At 37.2% G+C, this 25071-nt stretch overlaps 1 protein-coding gene across 2 annotated transcripts in view; it reads left to right on the top strand.

The window, feature by feature from the left end:
• Positions 1 to 25071, top strand: part of FIRRM (FIGNL1 interacting regulator of recombination and mitosis) — a 44805-nt gene that overhangs the window by 6943 nt on the left and 12791 nt on the right. The window contains exons 5-16 of one of the 2 annotated variants that reach the window (XM_061183121.1): positions 709 to 849; positions 3134 to 3299; positions 5111 to 5195; positions 6901 to 7039; positions 11872 to 11952; positions 13925 to 13989; positions 17098 to 17246; positions 17841 to 17970; positions 19066 to 19252; positions 20106 to 20188; positions 20543 to 20594; positions 22178 to 22267. In XM_061183121.1, the coding sequence (XP_061039104.1) occupies positions 709 to 849; positions 3134 to 3299; positions 5111 to 5195; positions 6901 to 7039; positions 11872 to 11952; positions 13925 to 13989; positions 17098 to 17246; positions 17841 to 17970; positions 19066 to 19252; positions 20106 to 20188; positions 20543 to 20594; positions 22178 to 22267 (1368 nt within the window). Of the gene's footprint in view, positions 1 to 708; positions 850 to 3133; positions 3300 to 5110; positions 5196 to 6900; positions 7040 to 11871; positions 11953 to 13924; positions 13990 to 17097; positions 17247 to 17840; positions 17971 to 19065; positions 19253 to 20105; positions 20189 to 20542; positions 20595 to 22177; positions 22268 to 25071 lie in introns of those variants that run through there. The other variant, XM_061183122.1, reaches the window with a different exon arrangement.

The raw sequence follows: 25071 nt of genomic DNA, 5'->3' as shown, positions 1-25071 counted from the left end.
ATATATTAGAAAGGGGGGTGGGAGAGCTTAAAGAGTGTGAGATATTAATTAGCTTTATATTCTCTATATAACGCCCCAATGCTAGAATTAAATTTATAGAATTAAAGATATAAAGATATTGCAAAAAACATAAATTCTGAATTTCTTATACAATTTCATGCTTAGTAAATATCTAAACTCCTATAAGAAGACAAGTAATCAAGATAGCATGCCCTACCTGTAATTCTAAAGCATATGTATGTAGAACACCTGCCATATACTTTGATGTTGTGGGTTAGGATTCCAACTTCTTCTTTTTTTCTTTTTTTTTTTAACCAAATGGCTAGCCAGTTTTTTTTGTTTTTTTTTTCTAAGATTTTTTCGATGTGGACCATTTTTAAAGTCTTTATTGAATTTGTTACAATATTGCTTCTGTTTTTTAATTTTTGGTTTTTTGGCTACAAGGCATGTGAGATCTTAGCTCCCCGACCAGGGATCGAACCTGTACCCCCTGCGTTGGAAGGCGAAGTCTTAACCACTGGACTGCCAGGGAAGTGCCTAGTCACTTTTAATATTTGTAGTTCTGACAGACTGAAGTTATGTGTAAGGAGGAACAGAGAGAGGGTCCATTTTGCTCACTGCTGTATCCCTAGCACTCAGCATATTATCTGACACCTTTTAGGTACACAGAAAATATATTCTGAATGAAACTTCTTTCCGTATTTCCAGACAATGGTACAGCTATTAGGAGCTCTTACAGGATGTGTTCAGCATGTCTGTGCCACTCAGGAATCCATCATTCTAGAAAATATTCACAGTCTTCCCTCCTCGGTCCTACATGTAATCAAAAGTACATTTGTACATTGTAAGGTGAGTGATGGATCTAAGTACACTTTATTTTTCTTTAAACATTTTTTTAAAATTTTATTTTGTTTATTTTTTTCTGGCTGCGTTGGATCTTTGTCGCTGTGCGCGGGCTTTCTCTAGTTGCGGTGAGCGGGGGCTAGTCTTCATTGTGGTGCGCGGGCTTCTCATTGCGGTGGCTTCTCTCGTTGCAGAGCACGGGCTCTAGGCACCCGGGCTTCAGGAGTGGTGGCTCGCGGGCTCTGGAGCGCAGGCTTAGTAGTTGTGGTGCATGGGCTTAGTTGCTCTGTGGCATGTGGGATCTTCCTGGATCAGGGCTCAAACCCGAGTCCCCTGCATGGGCAGGCGGATTCTTAACCACTGCGCCACCAGGGAAGCCCTAAGTACACTTTAAATGGCCTAGAATCCATGGGCAAAGGGGCTGAGTTTGTGGTGCTTATAGTATTTGTTCATAAGTTTACATTTTAACCTATATTATTGCAGTGCATTTTTCCATAGAACAAAGAGCATGTATGTAAATATTTGTTTCAAAATAAGTAGTTATAAAGAAATCTTAAAAAGGGGGCTCTTGCAGCTTTGTTGTTGTTGTCTTATTCTGTTTCCTCTTGATAAGGAAAGAAGTGATACAGATTTGTGTCAAGTCACAGGGATCCTCAAATAGTTCTGTCATGGCATTGGTGGCTCAGATGAATTGCTTAACAATTAGGTGCCTATAAAGGGACACTGACCCTTATTTAGTCCTGAGACAGCTTTAAAGCACAAAAGCTGGCCTAGGATTTGTGGGTCACAGGAAGTTTTGATAATGCTGTTTGTTGGGTGAATGAAAATTGCTAGTTAACTCATGCTTCTCTTTGGTGACAGGATACTGAAATGTCATGCACCGGGCCTAACGTTATTTAGCTCCCTTTTAGTTCTATATTTGTAAGATCTTGGAAGTCAGAAATCATATTTTATACATACCTGTATCTCTCAAAGTACACTATATATAATGGAGGTTCACTAAACATTTGTTTAATGAACGAATATGTCATTCACTAAGAAGCATTAAATTTTTTTTTTTTTTTTGCTGGTGAGAATTCTTTTCTTTAATTGAAGTATAGTTGATTTACAGTGTTGTGTTAATTACTGCTGTACAGCAAAGTGATTCAGTTATATATACATGTACCTTACTCTTTTTTAATATTCTTTTCCATTATGATTTATCATAGGATATTGAATATAGTTCTCTGTGCTATATAGTAGGACCTTGTTGTTTATCCATTCTATATATGAAAGCTTGCATCTGCTAACCCCAACCTCCCACTCCACCCCTCCCTCAACCCCCTCCCCCTTGGCAACCACCAGTCTGTTCTCTGTGATTCTGTTTCTGTTTCATAGACAGGTTCATTTGTGTCATATGTATATATTTTTTATTTTATAAATTTATTTATTTATTTTTGTCTGCGTTGGGTCTTTGTTGCTGTGCGTGGGCTCTATCTAGTTGCTGCGAGTGGGAGCCACTCTTCATTGTGGTGCGTGGGCTTCTCATTGCGGTGGCTTCTCCTGTTTCAGAGCACGGGCTCTAGGCACGCGGGCTTCAGTAGTTGTGGCTCGCGGGCTCTAGAGCGCAGGCTCAGTAGTTGTGGTGCACGGGCTTAGTTGCTCTGCGGCATGTAGAATCTTCCCAGACCAGGGCTCAAACCCATGTCCCCTGCATTGGCAGGCGGACTCTTAACCACTGCGCCACCAGGGAAGTCCCTGTGTCATATTTCAGATTCCACATATAAGTGATATCATATGGTATTTGTCTTTCTCTTTCTGACTTCACTTAGTCTGATAATCTCTAGTTGCATCCATGTTGCTGCAAATGGCATTACTTTGTTCTTTTTTTATGCCTGAGTAGTAGTCCATTGTATATATGTACCACATCTTCTTTATCCATTCATCTGTTGATGGACATTTAGGTTGTTTCCATGTCTTGGCTATTATGAATAGTGCTGCTATGAACGTAGGCATGCATGTATCTTTTTGAATTATAGTTTTGTCCGGATATATGCCCAGAAGTGGGATTGCTGAATCATGGTAATTCTATTTTTAGTTTCCTGAGGAACCTCTGTACGGTTCTCCACAGTGGCTGCACCAGCTTACATTCTGATGCTATTCTGCACCCCATGTTTTGCATATGCTCCCCACCCGCCCACTCTCTAAAAGCATTGCATTTATGAGCTCTGATAGAATGAATTAAAATAAATTTGGCTCTTGAGTTTTTTATGATTTGCTTTTTCTCTTGTTTTTATTTCTTTGTGATCAGAATAGCGAATCTGTTTACTCTGGGCGTTTACACCTAGTCTCAGACCTTCTACAGGCTCTTTTCAAGGAGGCCTATTCTCTTCAAAAGCAGCTAATGGAACTGCTGGATATGGTTTGCATGGACCCTTTAATAGATGAGAATGATGACATTTTGAATATGGTAGTAGGTGAGTGAAGAAAACTTACTACTTAGTATATGATGTATATTGACTATAAACTGTACATCAGTTAAATTATTGAACCCAATGTTGTTTCTAATGATTCATGATATTATGTGTAAAAAAATTTAAATCCTACCCAATAAACTTTTAATCTCTTAAATTTTAGATTTTGTAAAATTGATATTTGATGCATTAACATAGATTTATATATTTAGTCAATGTTCAAAGTAGGTTGTTTCTCCACAATGATTAACAAAGAAAGTTATGCAATTTTATACCCTCTAAAGTAGCCCAAATTCTGAAGCAGTAGCTTTCAGAGTTTTTAAACCGTAACTTCATAGTAAGAAATGAAGTTCGCATTTCTTCCCGGAACACATATAATTACATACTTGTATGTATGTTTGTGAATGTGTATGTATATACTACATTTATTTATTGTACTTGAAATAATGTACTCTATTATAGTCTATTTCATTTTTAAAGAATTGCTGATTGCTACTTTATTAATTTCATCACTTACCAATGGATCATGGCCCAGAGTTTGAAAAGCAGTACTCTAATGAAAAGATTGCATTCATAGCTTCAGCATAAAGAGAGTAAGGTGGTTTTGTGCAGTATTATCAGGTATCTTTTGCTCTGTAACAAACCAACCCAAAAATCTATTACATTAAAGTAACTACTAGGGAGTTCCCAGGCCGCCCAGTGGTTAGGACTTGGTGCTTTCACTGCTGGGGCCTGGGTTCAATCCCTGGTCAGGGAACTAAGATCCTGCAAGCCATGTGGCATGGCAAGAAGGAAAGAAAGAAAGAAAGAAAGGAAAAAAGAAAGGAGGGAGGGAGGGAGGAAGCAGAGATGGAGGGAAAGAGAGGGAGAGGGAGGGAGGGAGAGGGAGGGAGGGAGGGAGAGGGAGGGAGGGAGGGAGAGAGAGGGAGGGAGGGAGAGAGAGGGAGGGAGGGAGAGAGGAAGGAAGAAAGGAAGAAAGAAATCAAGCAACTACTGTTTCATTTATTCATGATTCTGAGTTAGTGTTTTAGGCTGGGCTCAGGTAGAACAGCTTTCTCTGCTTCACATGGTGTAACTGGGTCACTTGTGTGTTTGTGGTCACTGACCTCACTCATGGTCGTTTGTCGGCAGAGGGAGAGATAATGTCCTGAGCCAGTCCCATGTAGCCATCATGCAGCAGGTTAGCCCAGGCTCAGCTACCTGCTGATGGCCTCAGGGGTCCTAAGAGCAGCAAGAGAGAGCAGGCCCCAGTGTGCAGGCATGTTTAAAGTCTCTGCTTGGTTTATGTTTATTTTTGTCCTGTTGACCAAAGCAAGCTATGTCGCGAAGCCCAGGGTCTGTGGAAGCGAACTGACTAAGAGCGTGGACACAGAAAGGGGGTTTATTGTGCTCATTTTAACAAATAATCTACCTCAGGCAGAGTACAAGCCTTAATGAGTACTGTGCAAATTCATTTTGATTCTTCCTTGTTAGGTTTTCTTTCCTTAGCAGTATATTTTGTCATTTTTGATTCGAATATCTGTAGAATATTTCAGTTATAATAGGGCATAATTTTTAGTCCACTGAACATTTTTAGTTTTATTTAGGTCATAGAGTAGGTGTAAACATCAAACTTAATTTTCTGTAATTTATAAAAATCCTAAATCAAAAGCCTGACACTTACTTTCACTAATTATTTTGAGATAATTTTTTTCAAACTGTATTGCCTATTTTAGCAAATGTCAAAATTGTTCAGTAGATATTTTTAAATATAGAAGAAACTCACCCCATATGACATTGGAATGTCCTAAGAGTTCTGTTATCTTTCTTTGTAGTTATTCATTCATTGTTGGATATCTGCTCTGTTATTTCCAGTATGGACCATGCATTTCATGCCAATACTTGGAAATTTATAATTAAGTAAGTTTCTGTTTTGTTTTGTTTTTACTTTTTGTAATATATTTTCCGTATCCAAAGTCTTAATTATTTGTAAGTTTTCTTAGATGGCATTTAAAACATTTTGTATGGGTGTGTACAATGTTTACTGACACTGCTCTCTTATAATCCAAATGTTGTACATGTAGCTCCCAAACTAAATCATACTTCTTTATCCTGCTCTCTCTAAAATTAAAAAAAAGTTCTACTCAGTTAGCTAGTACATCTGAAATAATGGGCCATGGGTCTTAACCATTTGCCTACTGCTACTATTGTTTAACTGACTATCAAGTATCCTATTTCCAGGCTTAGATAAATAAATAATTATAATTAGAGCTGCATATAATCCCCTCATTATATACTTTTGAGTTGTTCAATTTTAATTCCATTTATAATTTTAACTAGAGCATTATGAAGGGTTGCTAGGGAGAGTGTCCATAGCATTCATCAGATTCTTGGGGGTGGGAGGAGATATAGTTGAGATGTAAAAATGGTTAAGAACCTCTACTTTAAACATATGCATAAAACATTAAAGGTAGTGTAATACTTTCAGGTCTTAGGTGTTTTTCTTGCACCACCAGGTCATTACGTTGCCAACAAGTAGTAGTGCAGTGGTTCAAAGTGTCAACTCAGAGCCATACCGCATATGCTTGAATCCATTCTGAAATCACTTACCCCTCTGGAACTCTTAGGCAATTTGGTTAACTTCTCTGAGTCTTAGTTTGCTCATCTGAAAGTGGGAGTTATAACAATAGCACCTTCTTTGTGGGGTTATAGTGAGAATTGAGTTTATCAGTGTGAAATGCTTGCAACTCTGCAAGTCACATAGTGAGTGCTCAGTGAATTAGCCACACCACACCATCACCATCACCATCACCATCGCCATCACCATCATCATCGAATATCTTCCAGTCTTGCCCCCCTCTGATTCATTTTCTATCCAGCATTCAGACTGATCTTCTAAAAATGTAAATCAGATCATGTCACTCTACTGCTTAAAATCCATCCCAGTTTACTAAAAGTAACAACCTAATCCTCTCTGGCTCCCGCCTTCTTCACCAGCCCATCTCCACTGCGCTCTCCCTGCTCTCAGCTCCTCAAACATAACACACTCTCCTGTCCCAGAGCCTTTTCACAGCTTTTTCCTCTGCCTAGGATGCTTCTCTCGTGTACTCTACACCTTGCTAATTCCTGCTTATCTTTCAGTTCTCAGTTTAAGTGTTACGTCTTCATGGTAGCATTCTTTTCATCCTCACCCTGAGAATCAGTTAGATTAGATCTCTCTATTGTAGCACGCTGGACTTTTCCATCTTAGCATTCATCACAGCTGTAATCAATTAACTATTCTTACATTATTTAATGTTCTCTTTTGTGCTAGACCAGAAATTCCATGCAGGCAGGGCAGAGATTGTGTCTTTTCATTCACCCCTCTATCTCCAGGGCTTCACAGAGTGCCTGGCATATAGTAAGAGTTCAATTAATATTTTATAAGGAGAAAAAAAAATTATCAACTTACTCAAACTAACATGACAGCTTCAGAGGTAACGTCAATACATCTTAATTATGCCGTGTCTAATATATATGATGCATTTTGATTTTTTACATGTTCTTTCAAGTCATATTTTTATGGTCCTAAGTTACTTGATGTGTTACTTGTGGTGATTATATTCTTTTCTTTTTATTCATTTAGGCAGAGCCTTAAGCACCAGTCGGTTATAAAGAGTCAGCTGAAACACAAAGATATAATTACTAGCTTGTGCGAAGACATTCTTTTCTCCTTCCATTCTTGTTTACAGTTAGCTGAGCAGATGACACAATCAGATGCGCAGGTAAAAATATGGTCTAACAACACTGTGAACTGTAGCTCTTTTTCTTTTGGCAATTACTAAATCTCATTTAGATCTACGGATCAGTTTACCTAAAAGCGTTTTAATTTGTTTTGTTTTTGTTTTTAATCTGTGGGATTATTTACAGCCCATAATTACTTTTCACTCAGAGCATTGCATTAGACCCCTATCTGCTTTCGTTCCATCTATAGTCTATCTGTCCCTGCCTTTTTATATACTCACTGGTTGGTCAAGGCATTCTCCTCAGAATCTTTTCTACCCTTGGACAAAAATCTAATTCCTTAGTCCTGTATTTATTTAAGGTCGTCTTGATGATATAGCCACAGTCAACCTTTTCTTCACCAATCCATTACAACCTGTAGAGATGCAGTATACAGCTGTGTGTATACTTGGTGTATACTTACATTTATATTGATTTCAAAAAGTTATAGTGTTGAATTGGCATCCCTTTTATAAAACAGATTGTATTCTAAAAATCTGTAATATGCTTATTGGGAATTACAGTATATTTTCCTATAACAGTGTTTATACATAGTGCCTTCTGTTCTCAGACTAGCTCTTTAAAGTTTGTTTAACTCGTAATAGTCCTAAATTATAGGATTAATAGTACTCAGGACCTAACAGTTATAAGCAATAATTTCAGTGGGAAAATGAGTTAAATATTTCTCCACAGAATAACAGTAACATCCCTTCCTGTTGTGGACCTGCAAACTGATACAGGGTATTCCTTTGTACCTGTGCTCTTCCCTGCCCAGCAGCTATGCAGGTGGACATGTAAGGATTCATCCAGTTCCCAAACACTGGTCACAACTCATGGGGCAGGGCTGATCTGGAAAGACAAACCCGAGAGGAGGGTGGAAGTTTGAAAAGGGGTCCTGAAGTTGGTAAGAGGGAGTGAGGAGTAACTTTAGGAAGGGGCAAACCCTTTCCTTCTTGCTTCTCTTCTATTTCTCTTTATCTATCCTTCCCTTACATTCTTTCGTTCTTTTTTCCTTTTCTTTTGCGTCCTCACTTCCTTCCTATACCCTTTCTGATTCCCCTCACCTTCCCGAAAGGAGAAGGCATTTTGTTGGGTATCCTGTGTCAGTGGCAGGAAGGACGTTCCCCTATCCACCTTTATCCTATACATCTGTATCCTCAACCTCCACCTCCTCTTTTTCCAATTTCCATCTTGCTTATCTTGACACCACAGATCCCCCAGCTAGAGTTACTTGGAGAGTAAGATTAGACAGAGATTCCTGGACAGGAGTGAGTTGGGGAAAGCCCAAGCCACAGTATAGTCTATAATGGAAGAAGAAAGAGAAGTCCCGAGGGTACCTGACCAGGATGGCTATTTGTACATGAAGTATTGAATACATAAGTTCAGTGTATATAAACTGTGTGTATATGAAAATCAGAGAATTTAAATCGTAAACTTTCCTAACTGTCCAAGCAAATTTTCATGTTTTGCCTTACTTGTTTTTCTTTACTTACTTGGTATTGATAAACGAAAGTAACACTACTTACTGTCCATTGCCTGAAATGGAGCTTTGAGAAGGTCTGTGTACTTTCTCCATTCTTAACTCTAAATTTTGATTAGCATCGCCCTCTGCTGTTCACTATTGATATTTATTGAAGAATCAAACTATTTCATTAAACTCTTCCAAGCAGTTTTTTCACCTTGTTTTTAAAAACATCAGAATAAAACCTCTAGATTTCATAGGTAATATGCTATTTATGGAAGCATGTAGATGTATCAGTCCCTAAATTAGGTTCCTGAGGCTGCTATAACAAATTACCACAAATCAGGTGGCAAATTTGTTCGCTCGCACTTCTAGAGGATAGAAGTCTAAAATGTGTCAGCAGGGCCCTGTTCTCTTGAAGGCTCTAGGGGAGAGTCTGCTCCATGCCTTTCCTAGTTTCTGCTATCACTGGCATTCCTTGGCTTGCAGCTGTATAACTTCAGTCTCTGCCTCCATCATCACGTGGTGTCCTCTCCCTGTCTCTTCTTATCATCTTCATAATAGGGACACCAGTCATGTTAGATTAAGGGCACATCCTACTCCAGTATGACCTCATCTGAACTAATTGCATCTACAATGTAAAGGTACTGGGGGTTAGGACTTCACCCTGTCTTTTTAGGGGACACAGTTCAACCCGTGACAACCCCTAAAATAGATATTTATTCTCTCTTAAGTCTTGAACATGGTTTCAAAATGAGACTGTTGTATTAGACTTTGTAACAAGCTTTTTAGCCACAAATAATTTAGTTTTTCTATAAAGATAGGGAAATTTATTTGTAACGCTCTTAGATATAAATTTAATTTGCACTGTAATTCCTACTTTTGTTCATATAATGCTTACTGAAAGTTATATTCAGAAAATAAACTCATATTTTTATATCTGTTGCCGACACTTAGATTCATTGCTCACTACATTCAGATTTTATCGGTGTTTTTCTTGTTTTATTTAAAGAAAGGAAGACTGGATACTCAATATTTTGAAACATTAAAAATGGTTTTCCTTGTTTATATCCCCACCCGTTTTTTATTGGCATTGAGATGCAAACTTTCTGACTTAAACAGTTGAGTAAATCAAGGTGGGATAGTATTTGTGTTGTACACTTGCTTTCTGAAAATGTGAAAATCAGCTCTAGATTTAATTGGTATGCTATTTAGTAATGAAGTAAAACCAGAGTCTTCAACCAAATCTTATACAATTTCCTCTTGAATGAGAAAGAAAAATTTTAAGTAGGCAAACATGATAAGTTGTGTGTCAACATTTATTCATTTAATTCATTTACCAGCTATCTCCAGAGTCCTTACTGTGTGCCAGAAAATGTGCTGGGTACTAAGCCAGCCACATCTTTCTGCCTCCAATAACTTATAGTCTAGGTTGGGAGATAGTATAAGCAGGTAATTATAGACTAGTGTGATCTTCGGAGAATTGCGGGTTGGCCTATGTGAGTAAAGGTAGGAACCCAATCATGAAGTCAAGAACAGTTTCTTGTGATATGACATCTAAGCCGAATAAAATTTCTTATTGAGTATCTTATAAGTATCTTAGATTCATTTTTAATCTCTGTCCTTTTAAACTTCCATAGCAGTGTATGAGAGAGTTCATATTCATAATTATCAAAGAGGTGATTTTCATCTAGCTTACTCTTGCTGAGGAAAATTGACTATTTCCAAATATTTTTATAAAAGGTAAAAATGAAGGGTCATACTCAATTAGTGGATCATTTAATTCCATTTTGATTGGTTTAATTAAGGTTTTGATATATTTTTGGAAAGAGATTGAACATACACAGTTAATAAAGTTATTTCATTTGAAATTATTCTCCAAATTAAAGATAATAATAATAATAATAAAATAATAATGTATCTGTTTGACTTAATTTTAAGGTACTAATTTAAAGCTCTTTGGATTATAGTGTGTATTACACATTTGGATGACATAACAACCAATATTTATTAAGCTAAGTTGCCTAAGTGTCAGACACTATTTAAACCTCACAGTAACCTTAGTGTAAGCCACATTGCCCCCTCATAGAGAGGCTTGGTAACTTTCCCACGATCATGCAGAGGTAGTGGTAAGGCCAGGATTTCAATCCAGGTAGGGTGACTCCACTGTCCTCTACATCCCCTGTATACACATAGATATCTTGGCATTACCCAGTGTTTTATCAACTTACAAATGTAATACATGCTCAGAAAACCCTCAAACATTACACAAATACCTAACATGGACAGTGAAATCCTACTTTCATCTGCTACAGAGAACCACAGGTAAGATTTCGATTTATTTTGGGAGGGTTAGGGAGGAAATATTAACACATAACACACATTTAAAAATAATAATAGGATGATATTATACATATTGTTTTGCAGCATGATTTTTTACTTAATCTGTCTTAGGGCTTTCTGTATTCGTGAAGGTATATCTACCCAATTCCTTTTAATAGCTCTATGCTACTACATTTTATGAATATACCTTGAATTTTTTTTTTTTTTAATAATGAATCTCTATGTATTCATCATCCAATTTTATACCTTGAATTTATTTAACCATTCTCCAGTTGATGGATACTGGATTTATTTCCATTTTCATTATATAAGAAAGATTACATTGCATACCTGTGCTGGTATTTCTATAGGATATATTTCCAAAAGTGGGATTGCTACTGGGTCAAGGAATTTATAACACTTTAGCTTTTAATAATAATGCAAAGAGTGTATTATTTTATGCTCCCATGAATGTTAAAATAAAGTGCTTACTACTCCACTTTCTCAACTCTGGGATATTATCAGTCTTAAATCTTTGCTAATCAAATAGTCTTCTCCCCTCCCCCTTCAAAAGATATGTAATTAGGTTGTAATTTAGAGTTTTTCAATTTTAGTTTATTGGAAATTTGTATTTTCTGTGAACTGCCTTCTCATGTCTTACCTGTTTTCTTTTATATCTCATTCTTTTATTTGTTTGTAAGACCTTTTTCTTTTGGCCATCTACTGATCCCCATATAGCAAAGAAGAGTAAGGTATTAAAAGCTTCTTTCACTTTCAGATCAATCAAAAATGATCACCTCTTTTGCTGTTATAGATTAAGATTTCTTTTCAGTGATGTAGAGTTTAATTTTTTGACATATCTTTATCATCATTTGGTGTGTGTTTGTATTGCTTCTAACAACTCAGAGAAGAATTACTTTTTTATGGAAAATGTTTACACTCTGTTTATTAAGAGATCTTTTTAGAAAATATTGTCTCATTTACAAGGTTAGCTAATTTCATATTCTTTTCCTATTCATTATGCTTTCTTATTTCCTTGTTTTGGAACAGGATAATGCTGACTGCAGATTATTTCAGAAAACACTCAAATTGTGTCGTTTCTTTGCCAACTCCCTTTTGCACTATACTAAGGTAAGGCTTATTTTTTTTAATAATACGTGAATGTGAAATCTACAATACATTGTAGGTTATCCTGTTTTTATTATTCCTGCCAAAAACAACCTTTTGAAGTTATTTAGTCAAGAGTATATTTTGTAGGGTTTTTGGTTTTATATTGTTAATGGTTAAATATTGAGGATCTGTTGTATCATTTAAGTTGCTACCATCATATTGTTACTAGATTAGTTTTTTAAAATTTTTTTTGAAGATTTATTTATTTATTATTTTTGGCTGCATTGGGTCTTCGTTGCTGCACGTGGGCTTTCTCTAGTTGCGGCGAGCAGGGGCTACTCTTTGTTGCAGTGCGTGGGCTTCTCATTGCGGTGGCGTCTCGTTGCGGAGCACGGGCTCTAGGCACGTCGGCTTCAGCAGTTGCAGCACGCAGGCTCAGTAGTTGCGTCACACAGGCCCTAGAGCGCGCAGGCTTCAGTAGTTGCGGCGTATGGGCTCAGTAGTTGTGACACGTGGGCTCTAGGGTGCACAGGCTTCAGTAGTTGTGGTACATGGGCTCAGTAGTTGTAGCTCACGGGCTCAGTAGTTGTGGCTTGTGGGCTGTAGAGCACAGGCTCAGTAGTTGTGGCGCACGGGCTTAGTTGCTCTGCGGCATGTGGGATCTTTCTGGACCTGGGCTTGAACCTGTGTCCCCTGCATTGGCAGGCAGATTCTTAACCACTGCGCCACCAGGGAAGTCCATATTGTTACTAGTTTTATTCAGTTTTCTGAAAAACTTATTTCTGTAAGCATAAACAAAATTATTTTATAAGCACACATCAGTTTTCGGAAGATAATTCAATTTGCCTTTAAATACTGTTTATAAATTATTTCTACCATATTTCTAAATTAGGTTTTTAAAGTTTAAATGTTCAAGCTGTATGATAATTTTAAGAAGACCTGTCTTTTTGGGAGTCATCAGGATAGCATAGTGATTGTTGAAGATATATGAATAGAATAGATAAGCTGTCAAGGCAGATTATTTGGAAAGAAGAGGAGAGAATACTTATAGCAGCCAGTGAAAGAAATACCAATAGTAATAAATATTTGTAACTAAAAGAAGAAAACAAAACTATTGTCCATGTCGACTTTGTTTTTGACCTTGTCTTCCTCCTTTCTGAGGAAAGGGTAAGGATCTCTGATGACTGTTTATTAGTCATAATTCCATGGCAGGCTCACTGACTACTGACACATTGCCATCCTTGTTGGTGTGCTGTCCGAGTTCATCCTTTGGGGCCACTACCACTTACCGTAGTTGGCTGCTCTAACGCCAGGTTCCCTACAGCTCGCAGGGTGTGTATTTCAGTGGCAGAGGTACAGGGTGGGAGGGTCCTGGCGCCAGTGGCACTTGTTGAGCCATCTGATATTTGCTGGAGTTGTTAGGAGGCAAAATTGTGCCTAGTTATACCATTTTAAAATCAATTCTTTTCTTTCAGGGGAATTTAAATTTTTTAAATAATTAACTATCAGCTTGTTTTCTGTATCATATAATACAGTTAAAACTATTTCTTTGACATTCTAAGAGATAGCATAACCATAATGGATAGAGCAGTCACAACTGTACTTGAATCCCAGCCCTACTGGTTTTTAGCTATGTGGCTCAGGTTGCTTGATACCTTAGCTTCAGCTTTCTAGTCCTTAAAATGGGGACAGTAATATGTCATAATATTTTTGAGAGGACTAAACTAATGTACGTAAAGTCACTACGTGTCCACTGAGCACTTGGAGATATTCAGTGAATGATAGCTGCTAATTGTGGTTGTGTTGATAGTTTTAACAGTAAAGAATTTTAGGTGCTTTTAGCCTCATCCCCTTTTTTATTCTCACGCAAGAAAATTTTTTCCCTATGTAGCACATCTGGGATTTTATTTTATTTTGTATTCCTTTGATGAGAGGATCTATTTTAGCAAAGCACATTGTGTATAAAGAGTGAATAGAGTTGCCTTATTTTTAGGAATTTCTTCCTTTCCTGTCTGACTCTTGCTGTACATTGCACCAGCTTTATCTTCAGGTACACAGGTAAGAAGACTGCTGTATGACCATTAAAATGTAATAGAGCCATTTGAGCCATGCAAACATTAATGTATATCATTTAAAAATAAAATATCACAGTAATTTTTTCTTAATGTTTTAGTGAATTTTTATCTGCTTGCTTGAAATTGAGACGGAAGCTTTTAAGGAATAGGTTCCGTCTGAGTTTTACTTATCTTTATATTCTTAACTAGTACTTTATATCCAAGTGATGAATATTGGTATGATGATAAATACCAAAGGAAAAAAAAAAGAGGTTATATATACGTGCATACATTTTGTATCAGCATACCGTTTTTTATCTTTCTTAATTTTTATTTTACTTCTATGAGATTTAATTCAAGTAGTAGTTGACTCCATCTCAGAAAAAAAGTGAGTTACAGAAAGGGTGTCATAATTTAGTTGAGGGCTAAATGACATCTAAAATTGATAGTAACCTCAGAAGAGCCCTTGATTTGACACTAAAAGACTCTGTCAGCTCATTCATCAGCAACCCTCTTATACTTCCTTAATCCATTTAGTCTCCCAGACAGCTTTTCATACCTCTCCCTCTTCAAACATCCTAAATCTCCAGCACCACCTCCCCGTTTCTCATTGTCAATTAATGTCCTCACTGTGTGTGTCACTAAGAAAAGTGGAAGCAATTGAAAGAGAGCTTCCATATTCTCCTTCTGACACATCAACTATTCTATCTGTATCTAGGCCCATATATTTCCTAGTCCCATGAGTGAACTGTCTGTGTGCCTATCTAAGGCCAGCATCTATTTATTCATTGGATTTCACCCTCTCTCACATGCTCAGGGACCTTACTTTAGCAGTTGTTCCTTTTCCCTCTGGCATCATCAATCTTCCCTGCTTTCTTGGTCATTCTCATGAGCAACATGCTGTTATTTTTCCCATCTTAAGAACAATATAAAACAAAATCTCTCGACTCTACATCCTCCTCCAAATAAACACCTTCCCATTTTTCTGCATGTGTTTAGAAAGAGTTGTCTTTACCACTGTCTCTACTTTCTTTTTTGAAGCTACTCCCGTCAGGCTTTCTATTCCACTACTTCACCAAAACAGCTCTTGTCAAGGTCATCAGTGACTCCATGTTGCTACATCTAGTGGGAAGTTTTAGGCTTCATCTTATGTAACCTGTCAGCAGCACTTAACCCTTTCATTTGGACTCTTTCTTCTGTTGGCTTCCAAGACACCTCTCCCTCCTCAGCGGGTTCCTCCTCATCTCTCCAGCTACTTTAAGTTGGGTGTGCCCCAGCACTCCGTCTTCAGGCCTCTCCTCTCCTCTATGGTCATTTAGTCTCAAGACTTTAAATTTATGTCTCTCCCCTTTAATGTCTAACTGCCAATCAGGACATCTGTACTTAAATTGACGCAAACCAAACTCCTGATTCCAGCCCATTTCATCTATCCCCCACTCCCCAACCCCCCAAAATCTGCTCCTCTTGTAGCTTCCTCATTTCAGTTTAAGTGGTAATTTGGTTCTTCAAATTGATCAGGCCAAAAATCCTTCCTGTCATCTTTGATGTTTGTCTTGCTCTCATACCCCTCATCTAGTCCATTAGCAAATTCTGTCAGTATCACCTTCAGTATAAATATGTATCTGCAGTGTATATAAACAGAACCCAGCCACTTCTCACCACCTAAACGGCTACCATTCAATCTCATCCACTATTATTTTCTTGCCTGCATTTTTGCAAAAGAACATCTTAACTACTGTCTCTGTTTCCACCCTTGCCTTGCTCTGGTCTGTTCTCCATACAGTAGCCGAAGTGAGTGATAAAACATAAATTAGATCATGTGACTTCTCTGCACAAACTCAAATGACCCATATTCAAACAGAATTCAATAGAATTTCAAATAGAAATTCAGTGGAATTTCCTGTCCACCTTAGCACTTATTAACATCTACTATATTGTGTATTTACTTAACTCACTTACTTGTTAACTTCTCCCCTTCATTAGAGTATATACTCGGTAAAGGCAGTAACTTGTATATTCTGTTTACTAGTATATCACACACTCCTAGAAAGGTACATGGCATATACATAGGCACTTTATAAACATTTGTCAAATAAATTACTTTAAAAATGTATCGTTTGATTGAAAATCACATACTTGCTTTGATGTTCGGTAGCTGTAGTTCAAATCTATGGAGTTTCCTTACTTTTGTTGTATTTTATATGTCTTTCACCTTATAATTTCACTTATAATTTAGTCCTCACAACTCTGAATCAGTGTTACAAGTGAAGAAAGTGAGGCTCAGGGAGGTCGAATGAATGAACCAAAGTCACATAACTAGTAATTGACAGACTGGTGCTTCTTCCATCACGCTACAAAGGCCTCAAGTGTTTGTCTTAAGTGCTTCCTTTTAAATGCTGTCATCCCCTGCTAGACAGGGTTTTCTCATGTACTATCAAGTTTGCCACAGTTAAAATAACATGGCAAAAAATACTGAATACATATCTTATTATACTGAATACATATCTTATTATTTCACATAGGTTTTGATCGAATACTGAATACATATCTTATTATTTCACATAGCTTTTGATCGAAGTTTAGTTTAAACCTCAGTTACTGAGACATTTTCCATGAAATTCTTTGCATCTCCCTTCAGTGTTAGTATACAGTTTGTTCTTATAAAGCTCTTGCTTCTGAGAAACTGAGCATTAAATTCATAGTAAATTCAGCATTTTACCTATTTTGAAATAACTTTCAACAGAAGTAATTACCCCAGAATTTATCAGAAGTATCTTTTTTACATATGTTTTTACTAGTTATTTGATTCATATTTTTACAATATTTTTTAAAAATATCATTGTCAACAATGTATTAAAATGCATCAAAACCATACCAGCATTTTCTTTAAGATTATATACTTTTAATTTTATAGAATTATAGCCATGTTATTTAGTTCAGAGGTTCTTCATAGAATTATGGTATCAGTTCAGTACTTTGAATTTTGTTTTATAAAACACATGCTATTTAATTTTTAAATATATTTTCACTGCTGGAAGAACATCAGTACTTACCTCTACCTAAAATTCGAAGATAGTTATTAATGAATGAATTTTTTCCCCTCCCTTCCCAGTAAGTTTCCTCCAAGCCTGTATGCTGCTGGGATTTCTAAAGCACAACAGGAGGAAATAGCAGGTGCTTTTCTGGTCACACTGGATCCACTTGTCACTCAGCTTCTCAAATTCCAACCTTTCGTGGAAGTGGTTTTGGACAGTAAATTAGGTAAATTTCAAAACAGATTTAGTGTTAAATCATCTCTTATTAATTATTACATGTTAGAGACAGGGTAGTTTTCTCTTATACAGTTATCCTGTTTCTTTCTTTCTTTAATTTTTGGCTGCGTTGGGTCTTCATTGCTGTGCACAGGCTTTCTCTAGTCGCGTTGAGCGGGGTCTACTCTTCATTGCGGTGTGCAGGTTTCTCACGGGCTCTAGGATGCACGGGCTTCAGTAGTTGTGGCACACGGGCTCAGTAGTTGTGGCTTGCGAGCTCTAGAGCACAGGCTCAGTAGTTGTGGTGCATGGGCTTAGTTGCTCCACGGCATGTGGGATCTTCCCGGAACAGGGCTCAAACCCGTGTCCCCTGCATTGGCAGGAGGATTCTTAACCACTGCACCACCAGGGAAGTCCCAGTCATCCTTTTTTTAAGTTTTAAAAATTTTATTTAAAATTTCTTCTACTTTCTTTTCTTGGAACATATTTCTGCTTTTTAAAAATTATGCCTCTAATTTTTTTATATATTACAATCAGATTTCTGCTGAAAGTATGTAGAGTGTGTGTTTACCAATTTGTTGTAACTTAATTTTACCACCTTAAGAGCTGCCGTGTGAACTACAGTTTCCACAGTGTCTACTGCTGGTCGTCATCATGGATGAGCTGCCCTCTCAGCCTGAGGACGTGCAGACCCTGTGGTGCACAGAGAGCCAGGTCTCAGAAGCTACAACCAGGTAGTAAACGTGTTGTTGATATCCAATCACATTACGATGGTTTAGAATGCCCTATTTGTTTGCAATGACCTTGAAATTAAGTTCTTTGTTATGTCACATATTCTAATTAATAGTTACTCTGTAGACCTCATGCATATTGCTACTTAATAAAAATATAAAATACATAAATCTGCGATAGGCGCTGAAAATAATTTAATTCTGTCCACTCTTTTAGAAGGTATTGCCTAATAGTGTTATAAACATTGAGTGTAGCAGACTAGATGTAGTTAGTAACATTTAAAAATGAGCTCTGTTAAATAGAGTGCTTAGACACTATAAGTTATTTCCTGGGAAATTTCACTTGTATTCCTCTTCCTTGCCAACACCAGGCTCTAGTTTCTTACCTCCTGGGTTATTGCTGTGCTCTAGTTTTTTATCCTATCCTTTAGTGGCATCCTGTGTACCACTGCCAGTTAGTCTCCTTACACCCCAGCTCTGAGCTTCCTGTTCTCCTGCTCAGTAACTGAAGCGTAATATCTCAGCTCCCCAGCTTTGCATTTAAAACCCACCCATTCTGTTGTCATCATCTACTTTTGCTCCTTATCGTTTCACTCATTTTCTACACATATACCTTGCTTCTGTCAGACTGGTGATTCCTGTCTACCTTATACTCAGGCTTTGTCTTCTTTACGTGTTATAGTTTGCCTGTTTTTAATTTGTTATTTAAATCCTCTATGAAGAATTCTTAAATCATTTAAATCTTAAAATAACCCCTCCCTATCTGAATGATAATACCTAGTTTCTATTTTATATATGCTACCTAGCTTAGCTATTTAAGTTCCTTGATGAATTTTGTCTTAGACTTTGTATAGTTCTGTATTATGATAAACACTTGGTAAATGGTAAAAGATATATATGAAAATTCTTCTCCTTTAAGGGATTTCTCTATATTTTATTTTTACGGATACATATTCACACATATTGGAAACTGTTGTTGATATATACATCTTGAAACATTTGGCTTTGCTAAGATAAACCTCCGTATGTCATATTATTACACCTGCTAATTGTTAAATGTTAATAATCTTGGGTTCAATGTTCTCAATTTCCCTGCAGGGTGTCTCTACTCAAAGCCATTTTCTCCAGTTTTGAGCAGTGTTCTGGTGAACTGTCTCTACCTGTTCATTTACAGGAAGTAAAGAGTAAAGGGCAAACTGAGGTTGCTGTCACCTTATATCAGCACGTTTGTGTTCATCTGTGTACATTTATTGCTTCCCTTCATCCCTCACTGTTCCCTGAACTGGTAAGTTTGTTACTTGCTGGGCTAAGCTGAGATTACACTTTTGCTTTCTTTTCATTGAAATTGTGATTCAGATATAGAAGAAAGTGTGGGGTAGTAAATGTGTATTTATTTTTGAATGTCATTCCCTCAGCTTGCACATTTTACCCTTTAATTCAGTTGGCTCCTAGGAAATGGTAATCCTAGGGTCCTATAGTATTCAGATGTAATATTTAGCTAAAATATTTGAGGAAACATTTTGGGTGGGAAGGTACGGAAAGACAGTGTGAGAAGAGGAAAAATGGGTAGGATTTCACCTAATTCAGTTTCATAAAAAGAAAAGGAGAAGTAAATAGTATGTAGTACCAAGTCTCCTATAGATAGATCCTAGGCTTAATGTGGATTTTTTTTTTAGTGTAATTGGATTAGAAAAGATGTTGATAAAATTTTAGGGAAAACATTCTTAGAATTTACTCAAGGATCAGTATCATTTAAGATATTATGCAATGGATAATATTCAGCACATATTAAATATCGTATTTGAATGGTTTAAGGCAGAAACAAAAGTATAGGCGTGTGTATTGTATATATTGTTTTAAAAATTTCAGCCTACGTAGAGAATTTCTGTGGAGTCTTGTGATTGAGTTACCACATTGAAAACCACTTTTGAATCTCTGTAGCCCAGCACAATGCTTGACATGTAGTAGGTGCTCAATAAATGTTGAGGGAATGGCAACGTAGGTTCTTTCAGATACTAGAAAGTAGAGCTTTCCTACTGAGGATCTGTTGTTTTTTGGATTGTGATAGTATTTTGTTGTTTTATTTTGAGAAATGTAATATTAATGATAATTTATCATAGCTTTTTGTTTTTCATTAGGACACTGCTCTGTTGAATGCTGTGCTTAGTGCTAATATGATCACCTCTTTGCTAGCTATGGACGCATGGTGCTTCCTTGCTCGGTACAACATACTTACTCTTTTTGGGGTTTGGATTGATTTATAGTAGTGATTGACAGTAAATGACTTTATACTTGTAAGTTTATAGAAAAATTCTGTCTTGATAATCCTTTAACAGCCCCCAAAATGGTTTGATTTCATATCATAGCACTAAATTAGAGACTGAATTCCCTCTTTCCTTTCTTTGGTTCAAGTCAATAGAACCTATTGCTTAGGTAGTTTTGTATATTATGATATTCCTTGGCCATGGAGTAACTGCAGTTTAGAATATTTAGTGCTTTATGGAAGTCATCGCCTTGCTTTTCTGAATAATTGTATAAATAATTGTATGAAGATTGCTTTCTCTTTAAATCACAGATATGGGACTGCTGAACTCTGTGCCCACCATGTCACCATAGTGGCTCATCTGGTGAGTAGAATTATAAGGCCTAAAACACCCACTTTCCTTGCACTTCCTTTGGGGATATGATATCTTAAAGTGAATATCAAAAGGAGAAATAGCATGGTAGCTAAATTGTTTTGACAGTTTCTTTGCTCTTCATTAATGCTGATGCTTTGAGAAAGATATACTAGAAAGAGTGCAACACTGGGGAAATTGTCTCATATTTTCAAAATTTTATGGAGTTTCATTGATTGTTCTGGGAAAGAAAGACTAGGTTGATTGAGGATAAATTTAAAATTGAATGTAAAGTAGAAAATAGGAGTTAGCTTTAATGTTGATGACCAAGAGTTCTTCTTACTGTCTCCTCCCCCCTTTCTCTCTCTCTCTCTCTCTCCCCCCCCAACCCCCCTCTCTGAAATGACTTAGACAATCTGACTCTTGATTTTGTTGTATCTCTTTCTGAGAGGGACTAAATGTGATAGTGATCGATGCCTTTTAGGAAAAGAAGTAATGCTTTGTGCAGAAGTAAAAACGCAGACGTAGGATACCAAGGGGGCGGGAAGGTGGGGTGGTGGGATGAATTGGGAGATGGGGATTGACATATATACACTTGATACTATGTTTAAAATAGATAACTAATGAGAACCTACTGTATAGCACAGGGAACCCTACTCAGTGCTTTGCGGTGACCTAAATGGGAAGGAAATCCAAAAAAGAGAGGATATATGTATACGTATAGCTGAGTCACTTTGCTGTACAGTAGAAACTAACCCAACAATGTAAAGCAACTATACTCCAATAAAATTTTTTTTAAAAAAAGAAGTAATGCTTTGTGAATGGATACAAAGAGAAAATTATTTAATGACAGCTTATGTTAATCTTTTCAATGTTGGTCTTTTTTTGCTTTTAAATTCCAAGATGTTTATGTTCCGTATAAGATGGTCATGACCTGATCTTATGTGGGTCCATGTGTCTTTCGTCTTTTAGTAGAGTCATTGTGTCATATATTTCTTGGTTTACCTTATAAGGATATTGTAGACTAAATCCAGTGAGATGTATGATAACCAGACAGCCTGACATCTATATTTCCATGGCTAATGGTCTGGAGCGCTTACCTACTTTACTAAATCCTCAACACATCTTGCACAAAACAAAGAGTGATTTTTATGTTATGTGTATTATATCTACTTTAAGTAAAAGCTCTCCTAGTACATTATGATAGGAATTTATAAAATCTTTTAATGAAGCTTCCATCTTATAGAGATTTACCTCTGCACTTTTGTGCTTAGATCTAAAAAAATTCCATGAATTATCTTTGAGCAGGGGAATTAACATACCAAGTTATAATCAAAATGGTAATTAGAAATAGAAATTCCAAAGTATTGTTCTTAAGTAATATCAACATTGTTTTCTCATTATAAAAGTAATCTAGGTTCATGGAAGAGAAAAAATTAAAGAAAAGCTCCAAATTAAAAATTAAAATTACCCAGGTTATTTCCCAGAAAGAGCTGCTGTTAATATTTTGGCATATAAAAGCTTGTAAAAGCTATTTTACAAGCTTATATGATTTTAAGTCAGTCAATCTCTCCTCTCTTTCCTGCCTTTCCCAGATAAAATCTTGCCCCGGAGAATGCCATCAGCTCACCAGCCTATCAATACTATTGAGGCGCCTCTTCTTCTTCATGACCCCACCCCAGCAGGCAAGGATACCATCTGCGTCACTGTCTTTGAGCACCTGAGGAGAATTGGATCCAGATACTTTGGAAGGCTTTTTGACCCCCATTTGTTCTACATTTAAATGCTGACATGATCTGAACATAAATTTTTAATGTCTTCATTGCTTTGGTTATTGCTTTTAGGTGTGTTTAGATTTTGATGTTAAAGAAAAGCCAGAGCTATACAGTAGTTAAAGTGACAAAAACAGATTTTATTCGGAGCTGTTGCAATAGGAGCAAAGAGACTTCAGTCTAGAACTGGGCTCATTTCTGAATACAGCATAAACTAGTGCAGTTCTATGATCAAGGAGCAGGGTGGGGGTCAGTGGATAAAAATTACTAAGAAGAAGCATCAGGAGTCAGGGGGTGATTCTGGCTTGACAAGATTCTTGCTGAACACAGACCAGGGTGATCAGATACCAAGGGTGAGGGATTTTTTCTAAATTGACTTAGCAGGATTCTTGCCAAAACTGGATGATGCAGGCCCAAAAAAGATGGACACAAGCCGGAGGTCAAAGGCTACTTGAGAGGAGGGCTAAGAAAAGCCTGACTTAAGTTTGGTCAAGGAGAGAGTCCTTATTAATGTCTTTGCTGCAAGTTACAGATAATCATTCTATTGATAATTCTGTCTTCTTTCTCCTTGTTTCTCATAAATTTAAGATGGCTTGAAATGAAGTGGTTCTATATCCTCTGCCCCTTTTAACTTATTTTGAAGAACTAGAATATTAATTATGCTCTTAATGATAATGATACCTTTTTTTTTTTAAGTAAATAAGTTGAACTTTTGGGGGAAAACTGAAAGTATGAGCCTTAGTTGTTTGCTACTGTGAGGAAAACAAACTCTGCTGTGACAGAGGAGATTCTACAGTTATGGGAACCTGTGTAGCCTTGCATAGTCCCTTGGACTAGTCAGTTTGGAGCTCCTATGGGAGCTTTTTAAAAAATACAGGTTCTGGGACCTAAACCTGTGAATGGAGTGGGTATAGAGTGGTGGCTCTGAGGTGAGGCTCATTAACTTGTCGTTATTGTTATTATTAAATTCCTACATGATTCTGACATGGATACACGGTGGGGAAACACTGGGTTAGTGAAGGGGGTTACAGGCCTTGGTCCCTTGGCAAGTCATCCTATCTGAAACTATTTCCCTGTCTACAAAGTGACAGATATGTGTAACCATTTTGAAAACTTTTGTAAGGACTTAGAGATCATATATACAAAACACTTAGCATAGTACCAGGCTCAGAGGATGCTCACTAAATGCTGGGAGTTATTTCTGACTAGAGTGTTTACCCCAAGCCCATGCCTGCCTTCCTGCCTGAGAGAGGTTGGCCAGGCACCAGAGGAGCCACACTGACCTCCTAGCCCTCTTCCTTACCGGTGTCTCCAAGGCAAAAGGCACACCAGGCCCCCCTCACAGCCCTCTAGAAAACACGCTAGGGTTGCTGTTCTTCCCTCCAAAACTCCTCAAGAGTTGTCTGCTCCAGATCTCTTAGAATTTTAATACCTTTCTCTCCTCTATCAAATGTCTTACTCCTGGTTGCCAGTACACTGTTCTTCCTAGAAGCCCTGTTGACTGGGAGGCCCCTCCTGAAGAAGTGGGGTCTGGAAGAGATCCTCAGTTTTCTTACTTACAAAATGGGAATAAGATCCCAGGGTTGTGAAATTTTAATTTTTAGGATAATACAACTCAGAATGAATTAGCCCTGAGTTCTAGAAGCTTTGTTATAGGTAAACTCTATGTTTAGAGATCTCTTACATACTTCTCAGTTTTCTAAATTTTTCCAAATAATTGCAGCTATCAGATATGTAAGTTATAGATAAATGAGGGGTTACTATTAATTTTTTCCTTCAGTTATCAAATACTGATTTTTTCTGCTGTGGTCAAGTTACTGTACTAAAAATTAAGGGACAAACCTGAATTTGAATCCCTGTTCTGAGAGTCCTTGGGAGAGTTAGTTAATCCTAAAATTGAAATACTATTACTCAGATGGCAGTTGCGAGACTGGAGGAGACAGAGAATGTATATATATTATACATCAAGTGAGCATTTAACAAGGGTTAGTTCTTCTGTCATGCTCAGCTCTTTTTCCATTTCTCTTGAGACTTGATCCCTCTTCTTAAAGTAGGCAGGGAGGAAACCTGTATTTTTTGAGACTGAAATATGGACCAGGCTTTGTGCTAGGCACTTCAATTATTTTAGTCCTTACATCAGCCTTGTGGGATAGATGATGATATTATGTCCACTTTACAGATGAAGAAACAATAACTCAGGGAAATTAAAGAACTACCCCAAACTCAAACATAATAAATGACTGAGCTGGGATTCAGATCAGATCTGTCATGCTCGCAAATCTGTGCTCTTTCCACAGCTCCAGTATTCTTTTCAGTCTTCGTGCAGCTACTTCAGGGGCCTCCTCTGTCTGTGGGCTGTTGACTCTGCCTCCTTACTCCCTTTTACCCTAGGAAATCTGCTTTTATTTAGACATACAAAGCTTGCTCACAAATTTTTAATAGTGCTTTGTTGCTTAAAATAAAAAACTTGGACTCCACTGCACTACATCATGACATCTCAAGGAACGTATAACCTAGTAGAAATTATAAATTTATAAAAACACTCATAATAGAAGGTAGTACGTGATGAGTGTCAAGACTGAGGTGCAAATCAGGTTTTGTTGGGTGTTTATTGGGGACTTGTGGTGTGGGAACAGGTAGGAATGGCGAAGCTGTTGGAGATGGTGGCATTTGAGAGTCATGCTAAAGGAAGGGTGAACTGGGAGGGAGTCGGCAGG

Source organism: Eubalaena glacialis, chromosome 3 (genome assembly GCF_028564815.1).
Source record: "Eubalaena glacialis isolate mEubGla1 chromosome 3, mEubGla1.1.hap2.+ XY, whole genome shotgun sequence".
In the NCBI taxonomy this organism is placed as follows: domain Eukaryota; kingdom Metazoa; phylum Chordata; class Mammalia; order Artiodactyla; family Balaenidae; genus Eubalaena; species Eubalaena glacialis.
This window is presented reverse-complemented; position numbering and strand designations above follow the sequence as displayed.